Consider the following 26,298-nt stretch of genomic DNA (forward strand, 5'->3'; position numbering starts at 1 on the left):
ATTGTTCATCTCCGGTAACAATTTGCTCTAAAAACGGCAAACGGTTTTGACGAGAGAGGAGCGAACTGCAAATTGTGACTCTTTGATTACGGTTGCTGTCCGTCAACTCATGAGGAACCCATTTCCAAACTTTTGGACTTTGCCAAGTGCACGCAATTGATTGGAAATTGTTTTTTGTGAACAATTTCAAGTTGTCGCAAGCTCTTGTTGGGTAATTTGAGGATTTTGCACCAAAAGAGCTTGAAGAGCTTCTTGATCAAAATTGGACACACGGCCTCAACCACTCTTGTCATCTAACGAAAAATTTCCCTCGCGAAATTTCTCAAACCAACGCTGGCATTTTCTGGCGCTAACTGCATCTTGACCAAGAGCACTACAGATGTTTTTTGCAGCCTCACTTGCTTTTCTTCCTAATTGGAACTGGTAAAGCATGCAGTGCCGAATATGCTCTTCATCCGCCATCTTCTTAGCCCTAGTTTTGCAACAAAAACCAAACCAAACACAAACTTTTTCAAGCAAAACTTGTTAATTGCACTTCACACGTTCTGTAGATACCACGTGTTTGAAGGTTATGTCAATACAAGTCAACGCCAAGCAAGATTTTAAACGAATGTTTAAAAACAACATTAATTATTACTAGACCCGATATATTTAAAAAAACAAAGACAACAATAAAAAACAAAAACGGGGAGAGAATAGTTTGTATTTAACAAATGCAATCCTTTTACATTAACTGAATCACCATCTTAGAACATGAGCAAAAGCAAATATTGCAAAGTTAATAGATTATTAAAATAACCATTTTCAAGTTATATTTATACCTTTGTATGTCAAGATTTAACATTTAAAAATACACACACACACACACATGCATGTTCTAAGATTATGGTTTTTAATTGTATGATTGTATGGAGGCAGAAAAGGCTTCTACACTTAAAAGAAAGTTATAGCCAACCTCTGATAAAATCACAGTTATATAACAAAGTTAAATTTTTAACACAACACAATATGTCTTAGGTTGGCAAGTAAGATAAGATTCTTATATTCAATTTAACTGTGAATAGAAGCAATTAGCAATAAACTATTCTGGTTATGCCTCTGTTTTCCAATGAATCTTAATTTTATGAATGCTCTATTTTTTAAATCTTTTAGACATTTCTTGTCTGTTATTTAGATTTCTTGCCACTAGCTTCTCCAGCACTGGACACAGCATCAGCCTATTTAGTTATATTCCAAACTCTGGCCACAACCTTCTGAAATACCAGCTCTCAATCTCTCATTACCTCCTTGTTCTCATCCTCCAGATCTCCAAAATATCTGATATTTCCTTTTTCTCATAAATACAGCTTACTCCTAATTTCACTACCTTTTATAATCAACTCAGACTCTAGGACCCTCCATTTCGCTATTATCACTTGCTTATTGATTTGCCTGTTTGTTTACTGATACATTTCCTATCTTGCTTCAGAAAAAAATTTCACCGAAACTTTAAAATTCCATTCAAATGCCCTAGTTTGTTTGGCTCAGTGGATAGAGCATCAGCCTGTGGACTGAAGGGTCTTGGATTGGATTCTGATCAAGAGCACATGCAGGTTCAATCCCCAGTAGAGAGCATGCAGGAGGCCGAGCTGATCAATGATTCTCTCTCATCATTAATGTTTCTCTCTCTCTCTCCCTCTCCCTTCTTCTCTGAAAGTAATAAGTAAGTCAATCAATAAATGCCATTCACCTAATCATCAAAATCTCAAATATAAGAATTGTTTTAGACTACTCCTACTTACCTTCATAGCCAACAAAATCGCCAAATCTTTTCAATTTACTGCCTAATTCTGTCTCAAATCTTTCCTACTTTCTTCAATGCCTTAGTGAATGTCATTTTCACACATTAATTCAACATAAAAGAGGCTAAAAGTACGAGTTCTAAAACCAAATAACCCAGTAACTTGTAACCATTTGTGATAAGCTTTATCTGCTTATTAGACTATTTGACAGCTAGTAAGCAATACAAAAATCAAAAAACAATTAAATTGGCTTTACTATCTGATAAACAGAAAGGCTTCCTTAGCATTCTGTCACTGTTATTTCAGAAATAAATATAAAGTCATAAATAAGGAAAAAGGAAAACAGTACTGAGCATAAACAGACTCTCCAGAAAAAAACAGGGCTATGAAAATATTGTACAAGTTAAATGTATAAATGTATAAACCTAATGTTTATTTTTTTTGAACCTTACATTACTGCAATAAGTGCCATGCACACATAAATTTTTCATTTTATATTTATTCAGAAGTTTACATATACACACTAGTCCAACAGATATATCAGACCCCTAACAACTCTTTCAAAAACACTGTTAAGACGGAATAATTAAGTTAGATTTAACTGCATTAGAAAGTGAACCTTAAAAGACAGTACTGTGTATAGCTAGCAAAACCAATCATTTTCCATGCTGGGCAGGAAGTCAAGAATCTCAATCACCAGCACCTGCATTAAACATAAACCTAGACAGTAAACAATTGTCACTGAAAGATAAATCCATGTGACTATATCTCTGGGGCTTAGGCAAAGCTAGTTTACATGAAGCAAAATAGCTTATTCAATGACCATATTTAAAGTAGTTCTTTGTTTTGACAATAAGTAATTTAATCATTTTTCCATCACTGTGGATCTAAAAGGTATGTTAAAATGTTATATTCTGCCAGGTAGATTAATATGGATGTATTGAACTATGCTTATACTAACACTGCTTCCTGGTCATTGTAATTCTAAATTATAGATAATGATAGGTTTAGAGAAATGATTGTGCTCAATTACTATTCGCATAAATTCTGAATTTTCATTGCTTGATAACTTACACTAAGTAGGAAAGCAGATAATAAAACACATTCATACACTGGAATTTAACCAAGTGAAAGTTAAAGTCAGACAACATTAAGGGCTCTATGGAGGCTAGCATACAAAATGCTTTACAGCCATGGGAGACTAGTAGACAAATCACTCAACCACTTTGTACCCTAGTTTATTCATTTAAAAAATAAGGACATGAAGTAGATGTTCTGAGATCTCTTCCAACATAAAAAGTTTATGATTCTAAGGAATTAACATACTATAGGTACGTGTTGGAGAAATAATAAGCAATTCCTGTTTAATTGTTCATTGAAAATTATACATTACTATAAAGTTGCAAAAAAAAATAAAGTACTAATTAAGCAATGCAGCAATGGCCATTTCATCTATAAATTAACAATTAAAGATGAATGATAAATAAAGATAACTGTGCTCATTTAACCCTCAGTAAGAAATTTTCATTAGTACCAATGGGAATTGGGGATTGGGGTGTTGTTGGTTTTTTAACTTCACTCATTGAGTTTAACTGAGGAAGAGGCCAAACTGAACTTTCAAAGTTTCAATGCCAGAACAGCTTTCTAAAAAAAAAACAAAAAAAAAAACCTGTCATCCACTAAAATCAAGAAATTGAACTAGCTGATTATTTGCTCTAGAAGGTTCCTTTGGCTTTAAAAAGTCTATACATGAGAATAATCTGTCTCTATACATCAACTAACAGTCTGAACTACAAACTGGGCTAGAAGAAATATGTTTAGTTTTCTTTATGTATTTTGCTTATATATACAAATAACACAGCTCAGAAAAAGTTTCTAGCCACAAATTATTTTTTGGTGAAGCATACATAAAACTCACTTAAAGAATTCCATAATGTAGAATTATTTTACTACAGAAAATCTTAAAATACTTTCCAACATTCACTCTCTTAAAAATCCATTTGAAACCAATTACAGTGCATTATAAGGTACTGAAGTAAAAAACTAAAAATTTTCTCATGAAGATGAGACTTGCCCAGAAAGTAAATAATTATATCCAAGAGTTCTATGGGGTTTTCCTTCTGAGAATTACACATGAGATTTCTAGCAAAGAGATAAAATGATGATCTCCCAGTTGATTGCTATAAACTTAAAGCTACTGACTCAAATTGAAGCAGCAATTTCCCATGAGATAAGAGAGCAGATGGTTTGTATAATAGAAAATGGAGGGAAAACAAAATATAAATATATGATTTGAAAAAGAACACACTACCAAATGCTGAAACATATAAAGTACAAGGATTACACAGATCTAGATAGTTTGATTCCATGATTAGCCAGGACATTTATATATGCTAAAAATTATCAACCCACACACACAAAAAAAAGCTTAAATATCACATTTAAACTAGAGTATTATTTACAAAACATGATTTAAGACAGGAAAAAAAGCAACCCATAAAACCTTTAATTAGCTTATATTTGATAACAAAAAAAACTAGTAACCAGGGCAAAAGCTAATATTCTATAAACTATGAATATGCTTTGCACATAGTAGAACTCAGTATTTGTTAAAGAAGTGATGAAAACTTTAAAAGGAAAATATAACCCTATAAATATCAAAAAAGGAAATATAAGCTAAATGAATGTTTCACTACAACTGTTTGAAATACTAAATGTGAACAATAAAATAAACTTGCAGTACTATGACAGTTTAAACTACTACCTCAGAGCTAACAATTTAAAAAAAAAAATGAAAAAAGATCATCTCTAACTTTAAAAGAGGAGGTACTTTCTTTTCCCCAATTACTAAGAGATCTCACATATAGTTTTCACTCATAAATCTGTTCAAAGATTTCTTACTTTAAGATTACTCTGAAATGTTTGCCTTAATTAAAAACAAATATGTATTTTATTTTAGTAATGGGATTTAAGGGCCAAGTGAACATCAAATGATTGGTAATCCTATGACACAGTCCACGCAAAAAAAAAAAAACTACATACATTATATACGATTTTTAAAGGAGTCACAGTTCATAAGCATCTAGCAAGAAAAAGTACAATGTCCAAAATGTTGAGGAAATTCATTTTCTTGCACTCAAAATACAAAAATCTCTAGTTGTTTCTTTTGCGCTCTTCGGAGAATTTGCTAAAACTACTGTTAAATGATAGCACCTAGACTGCCATCATGAAAATCAATAATGCACCTGGTAAGGACACAAAAGACTGACTCACTTGTGTGGAATCCATTATCCTTTGAAAAAAAAGCCCAAGTCTGGTACTAGAGGGCACTATGTACTTTTTACTGGACAAGAGGAGAATTATTTTTCCTTGTTCTGCTTTCCAGCTGCCCAAAGAATAGATTTCATACTAACTGTAATACGACTCTTTTACAGAAATAAAAGGTGGATAAAATGCTTACAAACAATAGTTATTTCATACAATTGTATTTCTAAATGTTCTTTCAAGATTTTAATTAATCAGAAAGTTAAATAATTTTAAACTGAAACTTCAACCTGTATTTTGCTTAAAGCACAAATATCAAGGGAAAAAATGCCTTATGTCTGTATTCTTACAATCATATTGGAGATTTGCTGTTAAATACCAATATGAAACACAACAGGTATAATTGATCACAATGGATTAAAACCAACATAGCCTTTAATGAAATCCTCAGTGCTGCAAAAGTGTGTGAAGAAACAGGCACTTTTATACACTGTTGCAGGTAATTAACTGTTGTACTTTATTAAATAGTAATTTAGAAAACTCAACATTTCATATTTTTCAATTTTCATCAAAAGGAGAAACATCCATACAAAGAAATATTAAGTGTTACAAAGGAGGCAAAGTGGTATATGCTAATACTCAAGACCTCCCACTAATTGAAAAAGCAAGGTAAAAGTGTACTATGACTCAACTTGTGCAAATTTCAAATTAGTATGACCATACCATTTCATTAAGGTATAAGTGGATAATATATTATCCACTTGGAATATATTATTTAATTGCACAAAAACTGTATGTAACTTTAGTCTTTCACATTCAGTTTCTGTGTGTGTGTGTGTGTGTGTGTGTGTGTGTGTGTGTGTGTGTTTATTTAATCCTCACCCGAGGATATTTTTCCATTGGTTTTTTTTAAAGAGAGTGGAAGAGAGAGGGAAAGACAGAGAAAAATATCGACATTGAGAGAAACACAATTGGTTGCCTCCTGCATGAGCCCCAACCAGGGCCTGGGCCAAGCAGAAGCCTGCAACCAAGGTACTTGTCCTTGACTGGAATCAAACCCAGAACCCTTTGGTTTGCAGATTGATGCTCTATCCACTGAGCCAAACCAGCTAGGGCTAGTTACATGTATACTAGAGGCCCAGTGCACAACATTTGTGCACTAGGGGGGAAAGAGGGCTTCAGCCCGGCCTGAGCCCTTTCGCAGTTCAGAAGCCCTCAGGGGATGTCTGACTGACAGCTTAGGCCCGTCCTAACATCTGTAGTGTTGCCATGGAGGCAGGAGAGGCTCCTGTCATTGTCACTGTGCTCAACAGCCATCAGCCTGACTTCTGGCTGAGTAATACTCCCCCTGTGGGAGCACACTGACCATCATGGGGCAGCTCCTGTGTTGAGCATCTGTCCCTGGTGGTCAGTGCATATCATAGTGACTGGTCATTGCACCATTTGGTTGATCTGCATATTACCCTTTTATTATATAGGATCTTTTCCCTATTCAAACTGGCTTCATTTTTCTGCTATCATTTAAATAAAATCTAATTAAAAGACTTCTACAGAACAAAAAAAAATTCTAAATAAGAAGAAATTGCTCTTATAAGTTTAAAAATCATTTTTAAGTCACAAAATAATTATAAACTCTGAGATTTTAAATTTATTTAGGAGACAGTATGGGCAGGATGTGGTGATTTTTGGATATAAGCCAAGAATATATAAACAATGAATGACTCCCACAATTCTGACTTGGATCTTCTAGTATATTTGTTGGTGCCACTACCTTCCACCATCTGAATTATAATACGTTCCTCAGATGACTCCAACATTTATCATATCATTACTGTTCTGTGTTAAGACCTCAGGGCAAAGATTACCTCTCATTCAACTTTGCATCATCAACTCCATACTGACAACTTCTGATCTTATCAAGGGTAATTCATTCACTATGTATGATTTCTACCTTACACAACTTCACAATATAAATTCCAAATAAAATTCAATACTATTGTACTTATAACTCATAAAAACAAATCTATATATAAGCTAACGTGTTTTTATTAAGAATTAACTCCTCAAATTACTATTATCATAAAATTAGTGCATTATCAAAAAATTTAATCAAGACCTTAGTCAATAATAGAAAAGTTACAAGGTTCTCACTAAAAAACACCAAATTATCATCAAAGTTTACATGATATAAGATTTACCTTTGCAATTTACAGTTATAGCAAAACAACATTACTGGATTCCTCTAGATTACTTTACTTCTTAAAATAATTTATACATCTCTGGACAAAACCATTTCTCTACATAATGACAATAGCTTATTTGACACAAGCCCCTGGAAATATCTCCCAATTATCACAAAAAAATAATCCCTAATAATATACATTGTTTTGGTAATATGTGTTTTTTTATTGTTGTTGTTAATCCTTACCCAAGGATATTATTCCATTGATTTGTAGAGAGTGGAAGGGAGGGGGAGAGATACAGAGAGAGAAACATCGATCTAAGAGAGATACATGGATTGGTTGCCTCCCACACCCACCCTACCAGGGCAGGTATTAAGCCTCAAACTGAGGTACATGCACTTGACTGGAATCAAACCTGGGACCCTTCAGTCAGTGGGCCGACACTCTATCCACTGAGCCAAACCAATAGGGCTCTTTTTTTGTTTAAATAAAGATGAAGTGATCATATTAGTTATCTATCATTGCATAACAAAATACTCCCAAATCTAGCAGCTTAAAACAATAAACATTTATTATCTCATATACAATAGTTTCTGAGTGTCAGGAATCCAGTAGCAGTTTATTTGTCAAGATGTCAGACAGGACTGTCATCTGAAGACATGACTGGGGCTAGAAAACCTAACACGACTTACTCGCATGGCAGCTGCCCTGATTGCCAGCCAGGCCTAGGGAACCTACCCTACATTCTCTTAGATTTAAAAATTAAAACCTGGTAAGGCTACTCAAACACTGAAAAAATAGAGTGATGCACCAATGATATGCATGGACTCTGGCTTGCACATTTTGTAGTTAGCCCTGATTCTGATACTTATAACTGTGTGGCAAAGCCAATTACTTCTCTCCGTTTCAGTTTTTCCACCCATAAGATGGGGGAAATGGTACTACTGCCTCAAAAGGATCATGTTATGTACTATTTTTTATTATCAGGGCAAAAAACTGTAGCTGTCCATACAACAGCAAGATGCCTTTTACCAGTAGGAAAAGCATGGTCACTGGTGCATACAGCATCCCAGATTGTGGGAGGGATGTCCGACACCCCCCCGAAGGGTCCCAGATTGTGAGAGAACACGGGCCAGGCTGAGGAACCTACTCCTCTGCCCTGCCCCCCGTGCATGAATTTTATGTACCAGGCCTCTAGTTTTTATAGAAAATCCTAGGGAATCTAGAAACCATCTACAAGAATAAATGAATTTAGCAAAATTGCAGGATATACCGTATTTTTCGGACCATAAGACGCACTTTTTTTCCCCCAGAAGTGGGGGGGAAAAGTCCCTGCATCTTATGGTCCAAATATAGCCTACACATATACTTTAAAAAAAAGTTTTTTTTACTTGCCCGGCTCTGTGTGGTCTCTGTGTGCTTGCCCGGCTCTAAAATGGTTCTAAATGCTGCTGTTCACTTTACAGGGTTGATTACATGTGTTTATGACTGTGATGTTGGGTTTTAATGCACATAAAATATTTTAGGACACTATTTGTTTCAGAATCTTTTTTTCTTCATTTCCCTTCTCTAAAAACTGGTGCGTCTTATGGTCCGGTGCGTCTTATGGTCCGAAAAATACGGTATATAGTTCATATAAAAAAATCAATTGTATTCTTCTATAATACTAGCACCAATTGGAAAGTGAAATTTTAAGACTATATATAGAACCAAAAAATACAAAAACAAATATAATAAAAGTTGACCAAGACCTCTATATTGGAAACTATACAACCTGTCTGAATGATATTAAAGACTTAAATAAATCAAAAGATATATCAACTTCATTGATTGGAATGGTCAATATTGACAAGATGGCAATTCTCCCCAAATTTAAAGTAATCCAATCAATATTCTAGCAGGCATTTTTTATAAAAGTTGACAAACTCATTCTAAAATTGACACAAATATATAAAAGGATCTACAATGACCAAAGCAATTTTTAAAATGTAAAACAAGGTTAAAGAACTTGCACTACCAAATTTTAAGACTTATCATAAAACTGCAAAATTAAAACAGTTCAGTTGCATGGGCAAAGATACATATAAATCAATATAAGAGAACAGATAGTTCAGAAATAGACTCAAACCTTTTTAGTCAATTGATTCTTTAAAATATTTTTTAAAACTGATTCTAGAGAGGAAGGAAGAGGGAGAGAAAGATAGAAATGTCAATGATAAGAACAAATCATTGATCAGCTGCCTCCCGCTCGCCCCACACTGGAGACCGAGCCCTCAACCCGGGAATGTGCCCTGACTAAGGATCAAACTGTGACCTCCTGGTTCATAGGTCGACACTCAACCACTGAACCACACCAGCCAGGCTAGTCAATTGATTATTAACAAAAACACTAAAGCAACCCAAAGGGAACAAAGAGAGACAATTCAACAAATGGTGCTGATCAATTAGATATCCTTGTAGAGCACATGTGTCAAACACAAGGCCCTCGGGCCAAATCCGTCCCACCAGGCCTTGCAATGTGGCCCGCACCGCGCTGTCATCACTGCACTCCGCTGCGTTTCCATCACAATGACAGTTTATGACTGTTCAGTAAACCATTCGGCCCGCGATTTAGGCTGGATTTTAGATTTTGGCCCCTTCTCTGATTGAGTTCGACACCCCTATTGTAGAGGAAAACAATAATAAATTCATAGCACACATGAAAATTAACTTAAAATGAATCACAGATCTAAATGTAAAATATTAAACAGTGAAATTTAAAGACTCTCCTATTGATCCATGAGAAACAAAAACTTATGTTTACACAAAGTCTTTTATCAATACATGAAAGTTTATAGCAGCTCTTTTATAATGCTAACAACTGGAAACAAGTCAATTGTCCACCAACTGGTAAATGGATAAAAAATAGTATATATCTATACAATGGAATACTACTCAGCAATAAAGAATGAACCACTGCACTTAGCCACATCTACTGTGAGGATGAAGATAATTCATAGCAATCAGGCTGTTAACATCCCAGAAAATGTGGACATCCCTCTGAAGAGATGCACAGTTATCACATCAACGCAGAACTCAGTCTCCTTGGAAAGAAAAAGAAGAGGCTCCAGGTTGACAAATGGTGGGGAAATAGAAAGGAACCGGCCATAGCACTAACTGCTGATGGTATCTATGTTTCTGAAAAGGAAATAGTTCAACAGGCTGATGAATAAGATCTAAATTGTTCAGCTATAGAAACAGCAAAATGCAGAATGACTCCTCAGACTTATTTTCGATATTTTAAAGATGCAATAAAAGCCATACATTGAAAAAGATGAACCACTCATACACACAAAAACATAGATGATTCTCAAAATAATTAAGTTGAGTGAAAAAAGACAAAGAATACAGACTATATAATTCCATGTAAAATTATAGCAAAAGCAAACTATAAGATAAAGCAACTCAGTTATAATCTAGAGATTAAAGTGGAGGGAAAATGGATTACAAAAGGGCATTAGAAACTTTTGGAAGGGAGTGATAAAAATATACATTATCTTAATTGGGGTGACAGTTTCACAAGTGAGTAAATATGTCAAAACTTATTAAATTATATGCTTTAAATATGTACACTTTGGTGAATGTTAATTCTATTTCAATAAAGTTGAAAAAGCAAAGCAAATAAAAAGAAAAAATATTGGTAATACCTACTAAAATTTTAAGTACTCTGCTGTTAGAAATTTCTCTTATATACTCACATATATACACACAGATAAGAATGTGGACTGAAAAGTTGTGATATTAAACATCTGGAAACAACCAAAACTTCCATTAATATATGACAGGTTACATAAATTACACTTGACCCTTGAACAACTCAGGTTTGAATTGTGTGGGTCCATTTATACACAGATTTTTTTTTCAATAAACACTGTAAATGTATTTTTCTCTTCCTTATAATTTTCTTAGTAATATTTTTTCTTTAACTTGCTTTATTATAAGAATACAGTATATAATACATATAACATACAAAATATGAATTAATCAACTATGTTTTCAGTAAGGTTTCTGATCAACAGTGGCTATTAAGTTTGGTGAGAGTCAAATTATATGAGAATTTTTAACTGCTTGGGAGTCAGCACCCCTCACCCCCTACATTTTTCAAGGGTCAATAGTAATACATTTGCAAAAGCTGAAATGCTCTGCAAGTACAGCATAGGAAGGTAGTCAATAATATTGCAATAACTATGTATGGTGTCAGTTGGGTACTTGAAATATCTGGGGTGGGTGGCTACTATGTGAAGTATATGATTATCTAACCACTATACTATATACCAGAAACCAATACAAAATAATATTGAAAGTAAACTGTAATTGAAAATGTTAAAAAAAAAAAAAAAAAAAAAGAGAGAGAGAGAAAAAAGAATGACATACATCTGTACTCTCAAACATGAAAAGTTATCCACAATCCTATATAATAATATCCTATTATGCAAATCAACCAGACAGTGGAACAATTGGTCGCTATGATGCACACTGAACACCAGGGGGAAGATGCTCCACACAGGAGCTGCCCCCTGGTGGTCAGTGCACTCCCACAGGGGGAGCGCCTCTCAGCCAGAAGCCAGGCTTACAGATGGCAAGTGCAGCGGAGGTAGCGGGAGCCTCTCCAGTCTCCACTGCAGGCAGGCAGTAAGGAGCGAGGGGTCCCAGACTGCGAGAGCCCTGGACTGCGAGGGGGATGTCTGACTGCTGGCTGATACCGGGGATCAGGCCTAAGCCAGCAGGTGGACATCCCCCAAAGGATCCCAACTGGGAGAGGGTACAGGCCAGGCTGAGGACACTACCCCCATCCCCCTGCCACACAGTGCACAAATTTCATGCATCAGGCCTCTAGTATATTGATAAATGAATGAACTAAATTGCAGAAAAAGTCATATAGCACAATCCTCATTGTGTTTAATTTTTACAAAAAAAGAAATGCATGTGTATAGAAATTGCTAGCTGTGGTTACATATGGTTGAACAGCACCCTTAGCATACTTAAAAGTCTCTACTAGTACAAATATTTTATAATTTTTCACGAAGAAACACTACATAATAGTTAAGATTGACACCACCACTCTTAATAATAATAAGTGCCCAATAAAATATTAGCTGCTACATGCCAGGCATAACATCATCCCAAGCACTTTGTACAACTTGCCACTTATTTAATCTCCACAACACACCTGTAAAGTAGTAATATTCTATTTTTAAAAATATATATTTTTATTGATTTTAGAGAGGAAGGAAGAGGAAGAGAGAGATAGAAACATCATTGATGAGAGAGAATCATTTATCAGCTACCTCCTAAACGCCCTTCACTGGGGATCGAGCCCGCAACCCAGGCATGTGCCCTTGACCAGAATCGAACTATAGGCCGATGTTCTATCTACTGAGCCAAACCAGCCAGGGCAGTAATATTCTTTTTATCATCATTTTAGAGATTTAGGAATCTGGGAGTAGGGGGTTTCAAAAACTCTTTTAAAGATCACAGAACTAGTAAGTGGTAGCACAAGAATTTAACTTGTTTCTTTTATTCCAAAGCTGATGCTTTTAACCACCGCACCAAAATGTCTCTCTGTAAGCATAATCTGGAAACCAACATCCCATAATTGAGTACAGCAATTGGGACCATAGTGTAAAAAGAATATAATCAAAAACACAGTTTTAATTTCTGTTTCTATGTTTTGGTAGGAAAAAACGGGTATTTACATATGTATATAATTGTCCTCTGTTAGGTATTTTATTAATCAATCTACTTTGACCATATGTTTTTAATAATTTCTTAATTTGTTACATTCTTACTTCTACATATAATATATAAATGTTAGTTTCTATTCTAATTCCAAATTATATAAGTCCAAAATACATAAAGCCAAAGGAGACACAAATAATATATTTCCCAAGGGGGGATTATGAGCACTAAACTTACACTAGCTGTGGTAATTTATTATTATTGACACCATTCCTACTATAAATTGTATGTTTTTGCATTTAGTTGTAGCACATTACAGAGATTGCTTTTTGCAATTAACCTCCACAAGAAATTAAATATTAATAAATGTGCCAGTTACAATTATGAGAAATAAGATATTCATAATCTGAACAATGTAGAAACATCCATTATAACATATTATACTTTAGATCTTAAAAAATACATTTAAACTACTTTAAGAGTAAGTTTTTGTCTTTAAATTTTTGCTTATAAACCTCAACTTCCCAAAGAAACTCACTCCCTTTGCTATCAATTGACTGGGATTAGAACAAATATGAATAAGGAATTATTATCTACTAACAACATATTTTATTAAATTTTAAGATATAAATTATGTACTCATTTGACTGGCAACATTAGCATTTTTAGAAAATAAAGAACTAGGTAGCTCAGCAAATTCCTGTTCCATAAAAACTGCACATTATATAATATTAATTTCTACCTAATTCTTTCTTTGCATGTAAGGGCAACACAAGAATCAAAAGGCAAAAATTAAAATGATCAGTAAAAATATTATGCATAATCTTTTCTGTTGTCAAAAATATTTAATATGTTTTCAATAAAACAAAATATATACCTTAAATTAAAGTATTTTAAAGTAAAAATAAAAATAAAAAATATTAAAATTATATTTTTAATGCCAAAGAATATAGAAATACATGCTTCAAATGGTTCTCATATATGCTCCAATAGATCTCAAAAAGATAACATCACACTTCACAATCCTATTACTTTTTTAATTATTTTCCCTCATATTTTCTACTCTAACTCCACAGATCAGTACCCAAAAATAAGATCAAATAAAACAACTTGTTTTGGAAACATTATTTGAAACAGAACGGATACTTTGTTTATTTACAAATTAATTATATCTAGAAAGTAAACATTATAGAAATATTTATGAAGAAATTATACTAACATTGGTAAATTTCAAGACATTTATATTTTAATAAAATGAACTGTTTCAAAGTAAATCAGAGTTAATGCGAGATGCAGTTTGCTTCAGCTACCTGAAATCAGAATAGCAGGCTCATTAAATATATATAAATCAGTGATGCAGGGGCACTGCACCATATTGATGGAGCCCTCATTAATTTTCAATGATATAGCCACTGTCATATTTGTGTTCTAAAAAAATTGAGTGAGGTATACAAGCATTTCTCTTCACTTGAAAACTCTGTTTTTTACATGTTTTAACTTAGTAAATGAAAGGAAACCTAATAATCCAAAACATTTCTAATGAAGTTCATTAAATTTTATATTTTATCTTTTTAGATTATATGTTTATCTATAAATGTATATAGTATATATTTCTTGATATACAATACAAAAACTGAAATATGCAAAATAAAATACTACAAAATAACTAACTTATCTTTATGAGGTAGTTGATATAATCTTTCTAGACAATTAAATATAGTAACACAAAGTAAAGTCTAAATTGTAGATTTTTCAGAGATATTGTGAGATCTTTTGCTCTCCAAAAAAGGGAAATAAACTTTGCTTCTAATTTAACTAAAAAGAAAGTTATCCTCCAAATCATTTTATTACATAATCAATACTTCATAGTTGGGCTTCCTACTTTGTATATAACTATACCTCAAGAACAAAATACTATGACAATGTTTATATATTATCAGAGAAAAAGATATGGCAAAATACAGGATTGATGGAAAAATCATTATAACATTTAAAGGGTTTTTTTATTTTAAGCTAGTATCTTGGAAACTAAAATGTAAAGAGAAAATCGTTCTAAGCATATTAAACTGATTTTGATAATATTGTAGTATTTTTCATTTTTTAGTTAAAATGGGCTTAAGTTACAAACTCATTGCCTTACATTGACAAGAATTTCATTTAACAAATGTGATCATATTTTAATTGCATAATTCCTATCTGGGATTTACACAGAAAGAAAAAAATGGAACTGGCAGGTGGGCAATACAATCATACAACCTTTCTTAGGCTTTAGTTGCCCCATTATTAAGAAAGGGAGGACAGGTGTAGAATAGAACTAAAAAGGTAATTGCTAAACTCCTTCCTATAATATTTTAAATTAACTGAGTCTGCCAGCTTCCTATCAATCCTTTTGACAAAACAAAGTTCTTTAGCATGTACTTTTGCACAGACTTCCATCCTCAGCCTGACAGCCAAATCAGACATCACTATCCACTTTCCTAAAGGTTCTAATCCTATATAATAAAACCCAAACGATGGAATGACCAGTCGCTATGACATGCAGTGACCACCAGGAGGCTGACGCTCGACCGAGGAGTTACCCCAGGTGGTCAGTGCGCTCCCACAGGGGGAGTGCCGCTCAGCCAGAAGCTGGGCTCAGGGCGGTGGCGGGAGCCTCTCCTGCCTTTGCAGCAGCACTAAGGACCCCTCAGGGGATGTCCAACTGCTGGCTTAGGCCCACTCCCTGGCAGGCGGACATCTCCCAAAGGGTCCCAGACTATGAGAGGGCCCAGGCCGGGCTGAGAGGCACCCCCACCCCAGGGGACGAATGTCGTGCACCAGGCCTCTAGTATTTAGATATTCTTCAGTGGCTGCTCCACAAAAACATTTATGCATTTGGAACCATCTACACATTTTTGTTCCCTTGATGCTAATTGTGAAGTTTAGAGTATACCCACCAAAATTATTTGCTTCCCCAAAGGCCCTTTTTCACAAATCAGGAGAATGGTTACAATTAGGTTTCAGAATTTCAGATTTCTGTTTCTTTAGTAATACTTTTTTTTTTTTTTTAACATTTTCTTTCTTTTTTTTAAATCCTCACTGGAGGATATGTTTTTATTTATTTGAGAGGGAGAGAAAGGGAGAGGGAGGGACATATGAATGCAGAAGAGAAACATCGACAAGTTACATCCCTGACTGAGAATAGAACCTGGGACCTTTCAGTGTAGGTTTGATGCTGTAACCAACTGAGCCACACTGACCAGGGCTAATAGCACTTTTTTTTTTTTTTTTACACTAGATGCATGGTGCATGGATTCATGCACCGGTGGGGTTCCTCAGCCTGGCTGCAGGGATCAGGCCAAAACCGGCTCTCCGACATCCCCCGAGGGAGGGGTCCCAGATTTTGAGAGGGCAGTTCTCAGGTGACACACCCCGGAATCGGCCTCCTCTTTGGTTCCAGGTGCATCATCCGAGAACCGCAGCTGCCACATCACCACAGCTTGGCAGCTCCTGTGTTCAGCGTCTGCCCCCAATAGTCAGTGTGCACCACAAAAACCAGTCAGATGGTCGGATGGTTGGATGGTCACGTAGGCTTTTATGTATATAGATATACATACATTTTTTAATTGATTTCAGAGAGGAAAGGAGAGAAAGAGAGATAGAAACATCAATTATAAGAGAGAATCATTAATAAGCTGCCTCCCTCACACCCCCCACTGGGGATCGAACCCGGGACCTGGGCATGTGCCCTGGACTGGAATCGACCCCTGGACCTTGCAGTCCAAAGGCTAACATTCTATCCACTGAGCCAAACCAGATAGGGCTAACAAATAGTTTGTTTCACACACTGCATAGAGCCCATTTTCATTCATTAATTACAAAAAAATCCTATATAATGAGAGAAATATGCTAATTATCTGTTAACTCCATGAGGCTTAACGACCAACCAGATCACAGATCTGCAGGATGATGGGGCTGTGAACTACAAGCAGGAGGTGGAGAGCTACAGGAGGGGGCAGGACAGCAGGTAGAGAGCGATAGGAAGGCAGCAGTGAGCTACTGGCTACAGGTGGTCAGCAGAGAGCTACAGGAGGGGGCAGGGCAGCAAGCTATGGGGGAAGGAGTGGGGAGGACTGCGAGAGGGTTAAGGCCAGGTTATGGGATGAATTTCGTGCCTTGGGCCTCTAGTTAGGTATAACTGACTCTATCTAACGCAATATGCCTTCAGAATTCTATGAAAAAACTCCATGAAAGTCCTATTTCTTAAAATAGGTGGTCCTGATAAACAAAACAAAAAATTACCTTTTTCTGTAATTAAGATAACATTCATGCTTGAATTGAAAAAAACAAACAAACCCTAACTGGTTGGCTCAGTGGATAGAGCATCAGCCTGTGGACTGAAGGGTCCCAGGTTTGATTCCTGTCAAGGGCATGCACCTTGGTTGCAGGCACATCCCCAGCAGGGGGTGTGCAGGAGGCAGCTGATCAATCTTTCTCATCAATGTTTCTAATTATCCCTCTCCCTTCCTCTCTGTAAAAAATCAATAAATTTAAAAAGGAAATAAAAACAAAAATGGAATCCAATCTTCTCTGATATGCTGCAATCAAGTCATTTAGCTGCTTGCTGGACTGAATTGATACATAAGGGAATATGCTTCCTCAGTTGCTAGCAGTAAAGGGAGACAAGTATTTTCATATTTTACCTCTTTTCTCGTTGCTACTCCTGTATTTTCTCCCACAAGTAGTACTCCTAATTCATCTTCCCACAATCCAATATGCCTTATCTTTTGGGAAATACTACTACTCCATCACTTGCCTCCTAAAATGGCTTTGCTACATGCCCAAATGGCTTTGCTACTAGAGGACACAAACAAAAATCAAAGTGAGTACAACCCTGTGATTGCCAGCAGCAAGATGGCCCAGTGATCCCTGCCTTATGGTATTCACACTCTTGTGTGTAAATACCCGCCCACGTTGCAACAGCACTGTTCAGTGTTAACACAATATGGCAGAAGTGATGATGATGTCACTTCTGTGATTAGATTATGAAGGCTCTGCGGCTTCTGGTTCTCTCTCATCATTAATCCTGAGAAAAGTCATGTCATGAGTAGCCCTATGGAAGGTCCACAGGAAGAACTGAAGCCTCCTGCCAAGAACCACAGAGTGACCTGGGAAACAAATTCTCTAGTCTCAGACAATAGCTTGAGAGACCTTATGAGACCCTGAGCCAGAAGCATTCAGCTAAGCCATTCTCAGCTTCCTCAGAAACTGTGTAAGATCAATGTTTGCTGTTTTAAGCTAAGTTTTGGAGTAACTCATCAGACAGCAAGTGGTAACTAATACAAATAGTAATGCTAAATAATAACACATTCCTGCTCCTGTCAGACTAACATGTGTATTATAAAAATGCCCAAGTTCAATCCTGTGAAATACATGCTGTACAAAGTCCACACACTATCAAATCAAAAGTATTTCACATCAAATTTATGCTTTATTACCTACCAGAATAGTGAGATTAAAAAAAATTATTAATGCCCAATATTAGCAAAGGTGAATGGCAATAGAAATGTTCACACATAGTTGCTTGGGGCATAATCAATACAGTCTTTTTTGAGAATAATGGAGCAATACCTATTAAAAGTCATACAATTCCACTATTTAGGCATTTGCCCTATAGTTTACCCTGTTATATCTCGTGATATACTTGCCTAAGTGCTCAAAGATACAGATAAAAAGATATAGATAATTAACTCGTGAAAAACTGGAAATCTAAATATTCATTTTAAAAACCTGTTAAATCAATTATAATAACATGTACAAATGAAGGGTGGACTATGATCCACCCTTACAGAAATAAAGAAAACATATACAGACTGATTTAGAAAAGATACCTAAGATATACATAAAGAAAAAATTAAGAAGATATGTATAATCCCATTTCCATAAGAGAACATGATAATGAGCTCATTTTAAGAAAATTATATTAGGATTATCATAATTCAAGCCACATTTTCACATTTTATAGTCTCATTCATTTAAAGGTAATCATTTTTGTGCAAATTTTCCATAGCAAGCTAAATAAACCCTATTTTAACTTCATTTTTGCTTAGCACCTATACTATCCACAAATAATAATGATAGTCATATTGAACAAATACTACATGATAGAAACTATTAATCACCTCCAAATAGTTTACACATATCATGTAATCCTCAAGTAATGTAATATAAGTAACACTATTATCTTTACTGTACAATTTTTTTTAAATAAAACACAAGAAATTATCGGGTCTAGTAATAATTAATGTCGTTTTTAAACATTCATTTAAAATCTTGCTTGGCGTTGATTTGTATTGACATAACCTTCAAACACGTGGTATCTACAGAACGTGTGAAGTGCAATTAACAAGTTTTGCTTGAAAAAGTTTGTGTTTGGTTTGGTTTTTGTTGCAAAACTAGGGCTAAGAAGATGGCGGATGAAGAGCATATTCGGCACTGCATGCTTTACGAGTTCCAATTAGGAAGAAAAGCAAGTGAGGCTGCAAAAAACATCTGTAGTGCTCTTGGTCAAGATGCAGTTAGCGCCAGAAAATGCCAGCGTTGGTTTGAGAAATTTCGCGAGGGAAATTTTTCGTTAGATGACAAGAGTGGTCGAGGCCGTGTGTCCAATTTTGATCAAGAAGCTCTTCAAGCTCTTTTGGTGCAAAATCCTCAAATTACCCGACAAGAGCTTGCGACAACTTGAAATTGTTCACAAAAAACAATTTCCAATCAATTGCGTGCACTTGGCAAAGTCCAAAAGTTTGGAAAATGGGTTCCTCATGAGTTGACCGACAGCAACCGTAATCAAAGAGTCACAATTTGCAGTTCGTTCCTCTCTCGTCAAAACTGTTTGCCGTTTTTAGAGCAAATTGTTACCAGAGATGAACAATGGGTGCTGTATGTTAATTTGAAAAGGCGGCCTCAATGGTTGGACAAAAATGAGGCTCCGCAGCCCACGCCAAAACCTGACTTGCATGCGAAAAAAGTGATGTTGTGTGTTTGGTGGAATTTTAAAGGAATTCTTCATTATGAACTTTTACCATCTACCCAAACCATTACAAGTGCAGTGTATAGTGCCCAATTGGAAAGGTTAGCCCAAGCTTTAAGAGAAAAAGAACCCGCACTGATTAATCGGAAGGGCGTAATTCTTCACCACGATAACGCATGACCGCATACTGCAAGAATCACTGCTGAAAAACTGCGCCAGTTGGAATGGGAAGTTCTCCCTCAACTTGCATATTCTCCTGATATTGCCCCTTCCGATTACCATTTGTTTCGTTCTTTGCAAAACTTTCTTCTTGGAAAAAAATTTAATAATGAAGAATACCTCAAAAATGCATTGATAGAATTTTTTGCATCAAAATCACAAGAATTTTACAACAGAGGGATTAAAATGCTTCCTGAGCGTTGGGCACTAGTAGAAAACAACGGCAACTATATTGTTGATTAAGTTTTGTTGTATTGTTTAAATAAATTCGATTTTAAAAAGTATTAGAAAACGACATTAATTATTACTAGACCTAATAGTAAAGCCACAGAGTCTACAAGAGTAAAGAATTCAAAGTCAGAAGTTTGTTCTCTTAGCCAATGCCCTCTAGTCTTTTACTCACTTACTCAAAGTTCAAGGGGGGGGGGGGGGGGGAGACTAGTGTGTTCTACATCTAACAGCTTAGCAAATAAACCAAAACAACTGCAACCCTGGAATGTCTGTCGGGATGATTCTTAACTCTTATGAGAAATCGAAAAGAGACTAAGGATAGAACAAAAGTAATTTTTAATTAAAAATGGGTATTTTATAATTGTCTAAAAAATGCCACTTATTTTACTGAAATCACAGAATCTTCCCTGCTTGGTTAATTCTATTAGGCAGAAATTTCTTCCAGTCAATTACATTTAGTATTTGTCAAAAAAAAGCAAATTCCCTTTCTTGGTGCATCACTGTAATAAATGTGTTACTGGAAAATGAAGAGAAACTGAACAAAATCTCTATAAAAACCTAAGAGGCTGCCCAAGCCAGGTAGCTCAATTGGTTAGAGAATCCTCCCATAGGCCAAGGTTTCGTGTTTGGTCCCGTCAGGGCACATACAGGAAGCAACTAATGAATTCAGAAATTGATGTTTCTCACTCTCTCACGCTCTCACCATCCCTCCTTCCTTTTTTTTTTTTCCTCTCTCTCTCTACAAATCTATCAATAAGTAATTATCTTAAAAAGGAAAACTACTTTTTTATATATATATAAACCTAATAGTGTATATATAGTGTTTGCCTCTCTTCCCCTTTCTGTGCATTCTCCTTAATTACTTTTACCTTATTTTCAATCTTAACCCATTCACGCATGGATAAAGAATAAAAATTAAGATTAGTTTAAGATATGTAAAAAGACCAAGTTAATAAGTCCCGTCAAATTCTAACTACAGCCGAGACCGGTTTGGCTCAATGGATAGAGCGTCGGATTGGGGACTGAAGGGTCCCGGGTTCGATTCCGGTCAAGGGCATGTACCTTGGTTGCGGGCATATCCCCAGTAGGGGGTGTGCAAGACAGCTGATCGATGACTCTCTCTCATCGATATTTCTAACTCTATCTCTCTCCCCTCCTCTCTGTACAAAATCAATATAATATAATTTTTTAAAAAAATCTAACTACAACTAATCATGCAATGTATGCTTACCCAAAGACTCTGTCTACCACACTGTGGTTAGCCACCCTTTTTTTTAATCTCCAAGAAACAGAGGAACTACAAGAATGCAATAGACGCTCACCCTAATGGAGCACCGAACATTACAGGCTTTAGTGAACCGCCTTTAGTGAACCACATCTAACCATAAAAAATACGTTAACCAATCCCTGTGTTCATTCTTCAAAACACTAGTGCACAAACCCAACCTCCCTCCTTCTCCCAGCCCAGCCCCTTAAAAAAAAAAAAAAAAAAAAAAAAAAAAGCCGAGCATTCCAGAGTGAAACCTCCAGCATTCCAATCCGGGCAGGCCCCGCTGATGAAGGCCCCGGGGCAGTCCCGACCTCCCTCCCTGTGAAATGGGAACACTGGCACCGACTTCAGGAAGCTGTGGCAGGAACGAAGTAAGATAACTCACGATTAAGCGCTTAGGACGGACACTCTGTAAACGCCAACCATTATTATTATGATGTCTCCAGAATGAACGGCCTGGAGTCTGGATTTTTCATCCCTTTCAGGGATGAGACTCTACCCAAACTCCATCATGACAACTGGGCATATAGACGGGGGCGGTATATTCTCACAGGGATTGTTTTCAGAGCGCTTTCGCTCGTTTCAATACAATTGTTTTTTCGTGAAAGTAAACACTCCGACCCCCCCATGTTTTTACCCGGCGATGTGTCTGGACCCCAGGAGACAGCGCAGCCTGGAAATGGAGTCCAGATGCTCCGGCTCCGAGAGGGGCCGCTGACACACGGCGGCCCCCCCGGAGGCGGCAGCCCCGGGCAGGCCAGCGGCGACGCCGGCTCACAGAAACGACGGCCCTTTTCCCCCTCTCCCTCCCCGGGTGTCAAAACGAATGACGCCTTTTCTCTCCCTGAAACCGAGGCCAAGCATCTTTGGGCTCTCTCCTCCAGCCCTGCGCGTGTGATCCACCCCCACCATAGCCACTGTCCCCGACTCACAGCGTGTGTCCGCACACATTCACCATCAGCTTTAAGGAAGGGTTCCGGTACTTGGTGGTCTTACACCGTGGGCAACCCTGATCGTCCATGGTGCCCTCTTTCGTAGGGACTCCCCGACGCCGGCTTCGCCACGGCCAGTCACCTCCCTGGCCCCTAAGAACCGACACCGAACAGGTTCCCACCAACAAGCACTTGGCCGAGACGGTCCCTTTGCGAATGAGCGCCGGCCGGGAAGAGGCACCGCGGCACAAAGGTTCCGGCTGCGAGTTTTCCGGTCCTGCCAGGAGCCTCGGTGGGTCTTAGCTTCCGTGAGACAGCAATACCTTGGATTTCGGGGGAGGGCTCTTAACAAGGTAAATGGTACACAAAGCCTATTCATTGTGCACCTAACTGAACTTTTTTCAAGGAACTGTTTCACAATTAGAAACATGTATGCCATCTTGTTCTGTCTGAAAACATTCTCATGTTTTGAAAGATGTATGGCTGGTATACAGAACATTCAGAGTAGTATTTTGTTTTATTTTTTTTTTTTTTTTACGATTTGATGGGTTGTGCTTTATATTCCTTATGCCTGCACATTCATGAAAGCACAGAAATACTATGCATTTGCAGATAGAAAGTTTGGAAATTTTAGGATGAAAGTCTCTGCACCGATCCTAAATATTACAGGTTCTCAAATATATATATATATCCCCCCCCCCATATTGAACGAGAGAGGGGTCACAAAAGAATATACACTTTTATCAGCAATTTTAAGATTTGAGAACCTAAATCTCTTTGGAAATTGTAAGCCATGTTCACTGCATTTACAAAAGCTGCAAAGGGAAGTCTGTAAACAGCTCTATGAGAAAATAAACTCCTCCCATTGTAATGGACACATCTTATCTCCATAACAAGGATGTGCTGATATTTCCTCAATATGTAGAGTAAATGAAAAATGAGGGAATGACTATCAGTAGTGTAATGTGAAAAAAATGTTATGCCAAGCATTATTTTGTACTCGGACCCAAATTCCATCAGGAGAAATGGACAATAATACAAAACTTTTCATAACCCATACAATGAATACTAGCTTTATACACTCGAAGTAATTTAAAGTTTTTGCCCTGGCCACCAGGTAGCTCAGTTGGTTAGAGCATCATCTGGAATACACCAAGATTGCAGGTTCAATTCCTGGTCAGGGCACATACAAGAATTAACCAATGAATGCATAAATAAGTAGAACAACAAATATATCTCCCTCCCTCTCTCCCTTCCTCCCTCCCTCTCTCCCTCCCTTTCCTTTTTCTTTAAAGAAAAATCAGTAAATAAATTTTTCATAGCAGTTTTTGCACTTTTACATTAAAAGGGATATTCCAACTCCCACATTTTTTAACAGTGAACCCAGTAGGCAACCCAAAGGGTGGAAATACAGTTTAGATTACCACAGGATATGAAGAGAAAACCTAACAAACAACTGAATACCACATCTGGGAAACAGCAGATCAAAGCTGACCATGACAGCACAGGGCTTTTATATTGGTATATAGACATAAATAAGTCCTGTCATCTGCTTGATCATAATATTGTTTGTTAGACAATACCAAATGCTGTGCTAACCTGGAGGCTTATTATGCTGCTATTGTCTTACTGAAAGAGAACACATCCAAACCAGTTACCTGACTCAGTGAAGCTCTCTAAGAATAAAGGCAACTTTAGGGTCTTTATATTTTAACAGAGCAGGAAACTTCTGGTGAAAGGGTGAATATGATCAGTGAGCAAATACAACTTTTAGCCATTGCTACAACCATCATAGAGCTAGAGACAGTAGAAACAGATTTGGCTGAATTCAAATGTGAGCTTCATCACTCAGTGGCTATATGACCTCAGCCTCAGTTTTCCCAACTATAAGTTGAGGATAACACTTGTAAAGATTAAATGAGATATTTCATTTTAAGTGCTTAACACAGAGTAAGAGCTCAATAACTGTTAGCCATTATTAAAGTAGTATAAATATTGCTGAGACCGGTTTGGCTCAATGGATAGAGCGTCAGCTTGGGAACTGAAGGGTCCCGGGTTCGATTCCGGTCAAGGGCATGTACCTTGGTTGTGGGCATATCCCCAGTAGGGGGTGTGCATGAGGCAGCTGATCGATGACTCTCTCTCATTGATGTTTCTAACTCTCTCTCTCCCTTCCTCTCTGTAAAAAATCAATAAAATATATTTTTTAAAAAGTGCCATAAGATTATTAAAAATAATAATAATAATAATAATAAAGTAGTATAAGTATTATTAGCAATAGTCTCTAAAAGAGGCAATGTAATGGGGAGGAGCCTATACTTTGAAATCAGACAGATCTATTTTTTCTAAATCTTTATTGTTAAAAGTATTACATATGTCCCCTTTTAATCTCCATTGAGTACTTCTATCCTGCCCGCTACCCCCTACCTCCTACCCCAGGCCTTCACCATGCCAGACAGACCTGTATTTGAACCAAATTTATTATTATCCCTTACCTGTTTCCTTCCTCTATATAATATACTGCACAGGAGTGCTATAATGATTAAATTTCGTGACATGTATATATACAAAGGCCCTACTACAATGCCTCATGCATAATAGAAACTCTGAAATGTACACCATTATTACTGGTAGGGGTTATTAACACAGAATAGTCAGAAAACTTTGAGAAGGAAAGCACTAATAGCAACAGATTGCTGAATCAAACAGAGCCTCAGTGTATGTTAAAACCACCAAATTATCAAGTTTCCTCCATTTTTGAAGAGACATGCACCTGGACCACTCTTCCCAAGTCTGCTCACCCTCTAGCATTCCTCTCTCAGTTAAGAGTAGATTCTACCTCTCTGGGGCAGTGTTTTTCTCAAATGCAGACTCTCCTTTTCAATCCCAGGACTCCAGGCTGGGTTTTCTTCATCTGAAGAGCATATTTAGATATCATCCTCCTCTCCCCCCAACCAACAGCTTACGGAAAACAGATCCTCTCCCACAGGCCTCTGGAGTTTCAAAGTGCCTGTTAACGCATTGCTGATCCGCTGGCCTACGGGTTGACATAAACCCTTAATGGACCAATATAAATCTTCCCTAGAATTTTTCAAATTGGCAGGAAGGGAAAAACAGCACCGCCTCTTTAATGAAGTGAGAGAATGTGAGCCAGGAACAACTACTGAGAGCCCTGGTTCTACACCTTCTGGGGAACGCCCTTTGGAAGATTAAAACTAATTTGAGAAAGGCGAAGACGAGTGAAATGACACCATGGGTCTTCATTTCACTGACCTCCTCTTCACATTGTTTGGTATCAGGATCCAATAAATTCATATTTTGTCGGAGGCCAGTTCAAGTAGGGTTTCCCCAGCCCCTGGGAAAATTCATATCACCACAAGAAAGCTGCTCTCCCTACGAGACCACTAGAACCTGACACTCATTCCCTCTCTGCCCGGATCTTCTTCCTCCACTATTATTACCCATGAATTCCACTAAGTCATCCTCCTCTTTCCCATGCCACAGGCTGGTCGCTTGGTCACTGAGAACTCTCAGGCAATACATGCAAGGCTCCCTCTATCAGTCTTAACGAATCTCCTCATGCAAGTTTTTAAAACCCCAGGAAAATATTCTGACTGTTCTAGTTTGGGGCAAGTGGCCATCCCTGCACCTATCCACTATGGCCATGATATTATGTAGATTTAACCATTGT

General features: G+C 36.8%; 1 protein-coding gene across 3 annotated transcripts in view; it reads right to left on the bottom strand.

The window, feature by feature from the left end:
- Positions 1–22,826, bottom strand: part of MNAT1 (MNAT1 component of CDK activating kinase) — a 154,246-nt gene extending 131,420 nt beyond the window's left edge. For 2 of the 3 annotated variants that reach the window (XM_036434824.2, XM_045580003.1), the window contains exon 1: positions 22,608–22,825. In XM_036434824.2, coding sequence (XP_036290717.1) covers positions 22,608–22,696 — 89 coding nt within the window. In that variant the 5' untranslated portion in view covers positions 22,697–22,825. Of the gene's footprint in view, positions 1–22,607 lie in introns of all 3 variants that reach the window. The other variant, XM_036434833.2, reaches the window with a different exon arrangement.
- Between the last annotated feature and the right edge of the window lie 3,472 nt (positions 22,827–26,298).

This window comes from Pipistrellus kuhlii, unplaced genomic scaffold (assembly GCF_014108245.1).
Source record: "Pipistrellus kuhlii isolate mPipKuh1 unplaced genomic scaffold, mPipKuh1.p scaffold_m20_p_1, whole genome shotgun sequence".
Taxonomy (NCBI): Eukaryota; Metazoa; Chordata; class Mammalia; order Chiroptera; family Vespertilionidae; genus Pipistrellus; species Pipistrellus kuhlii.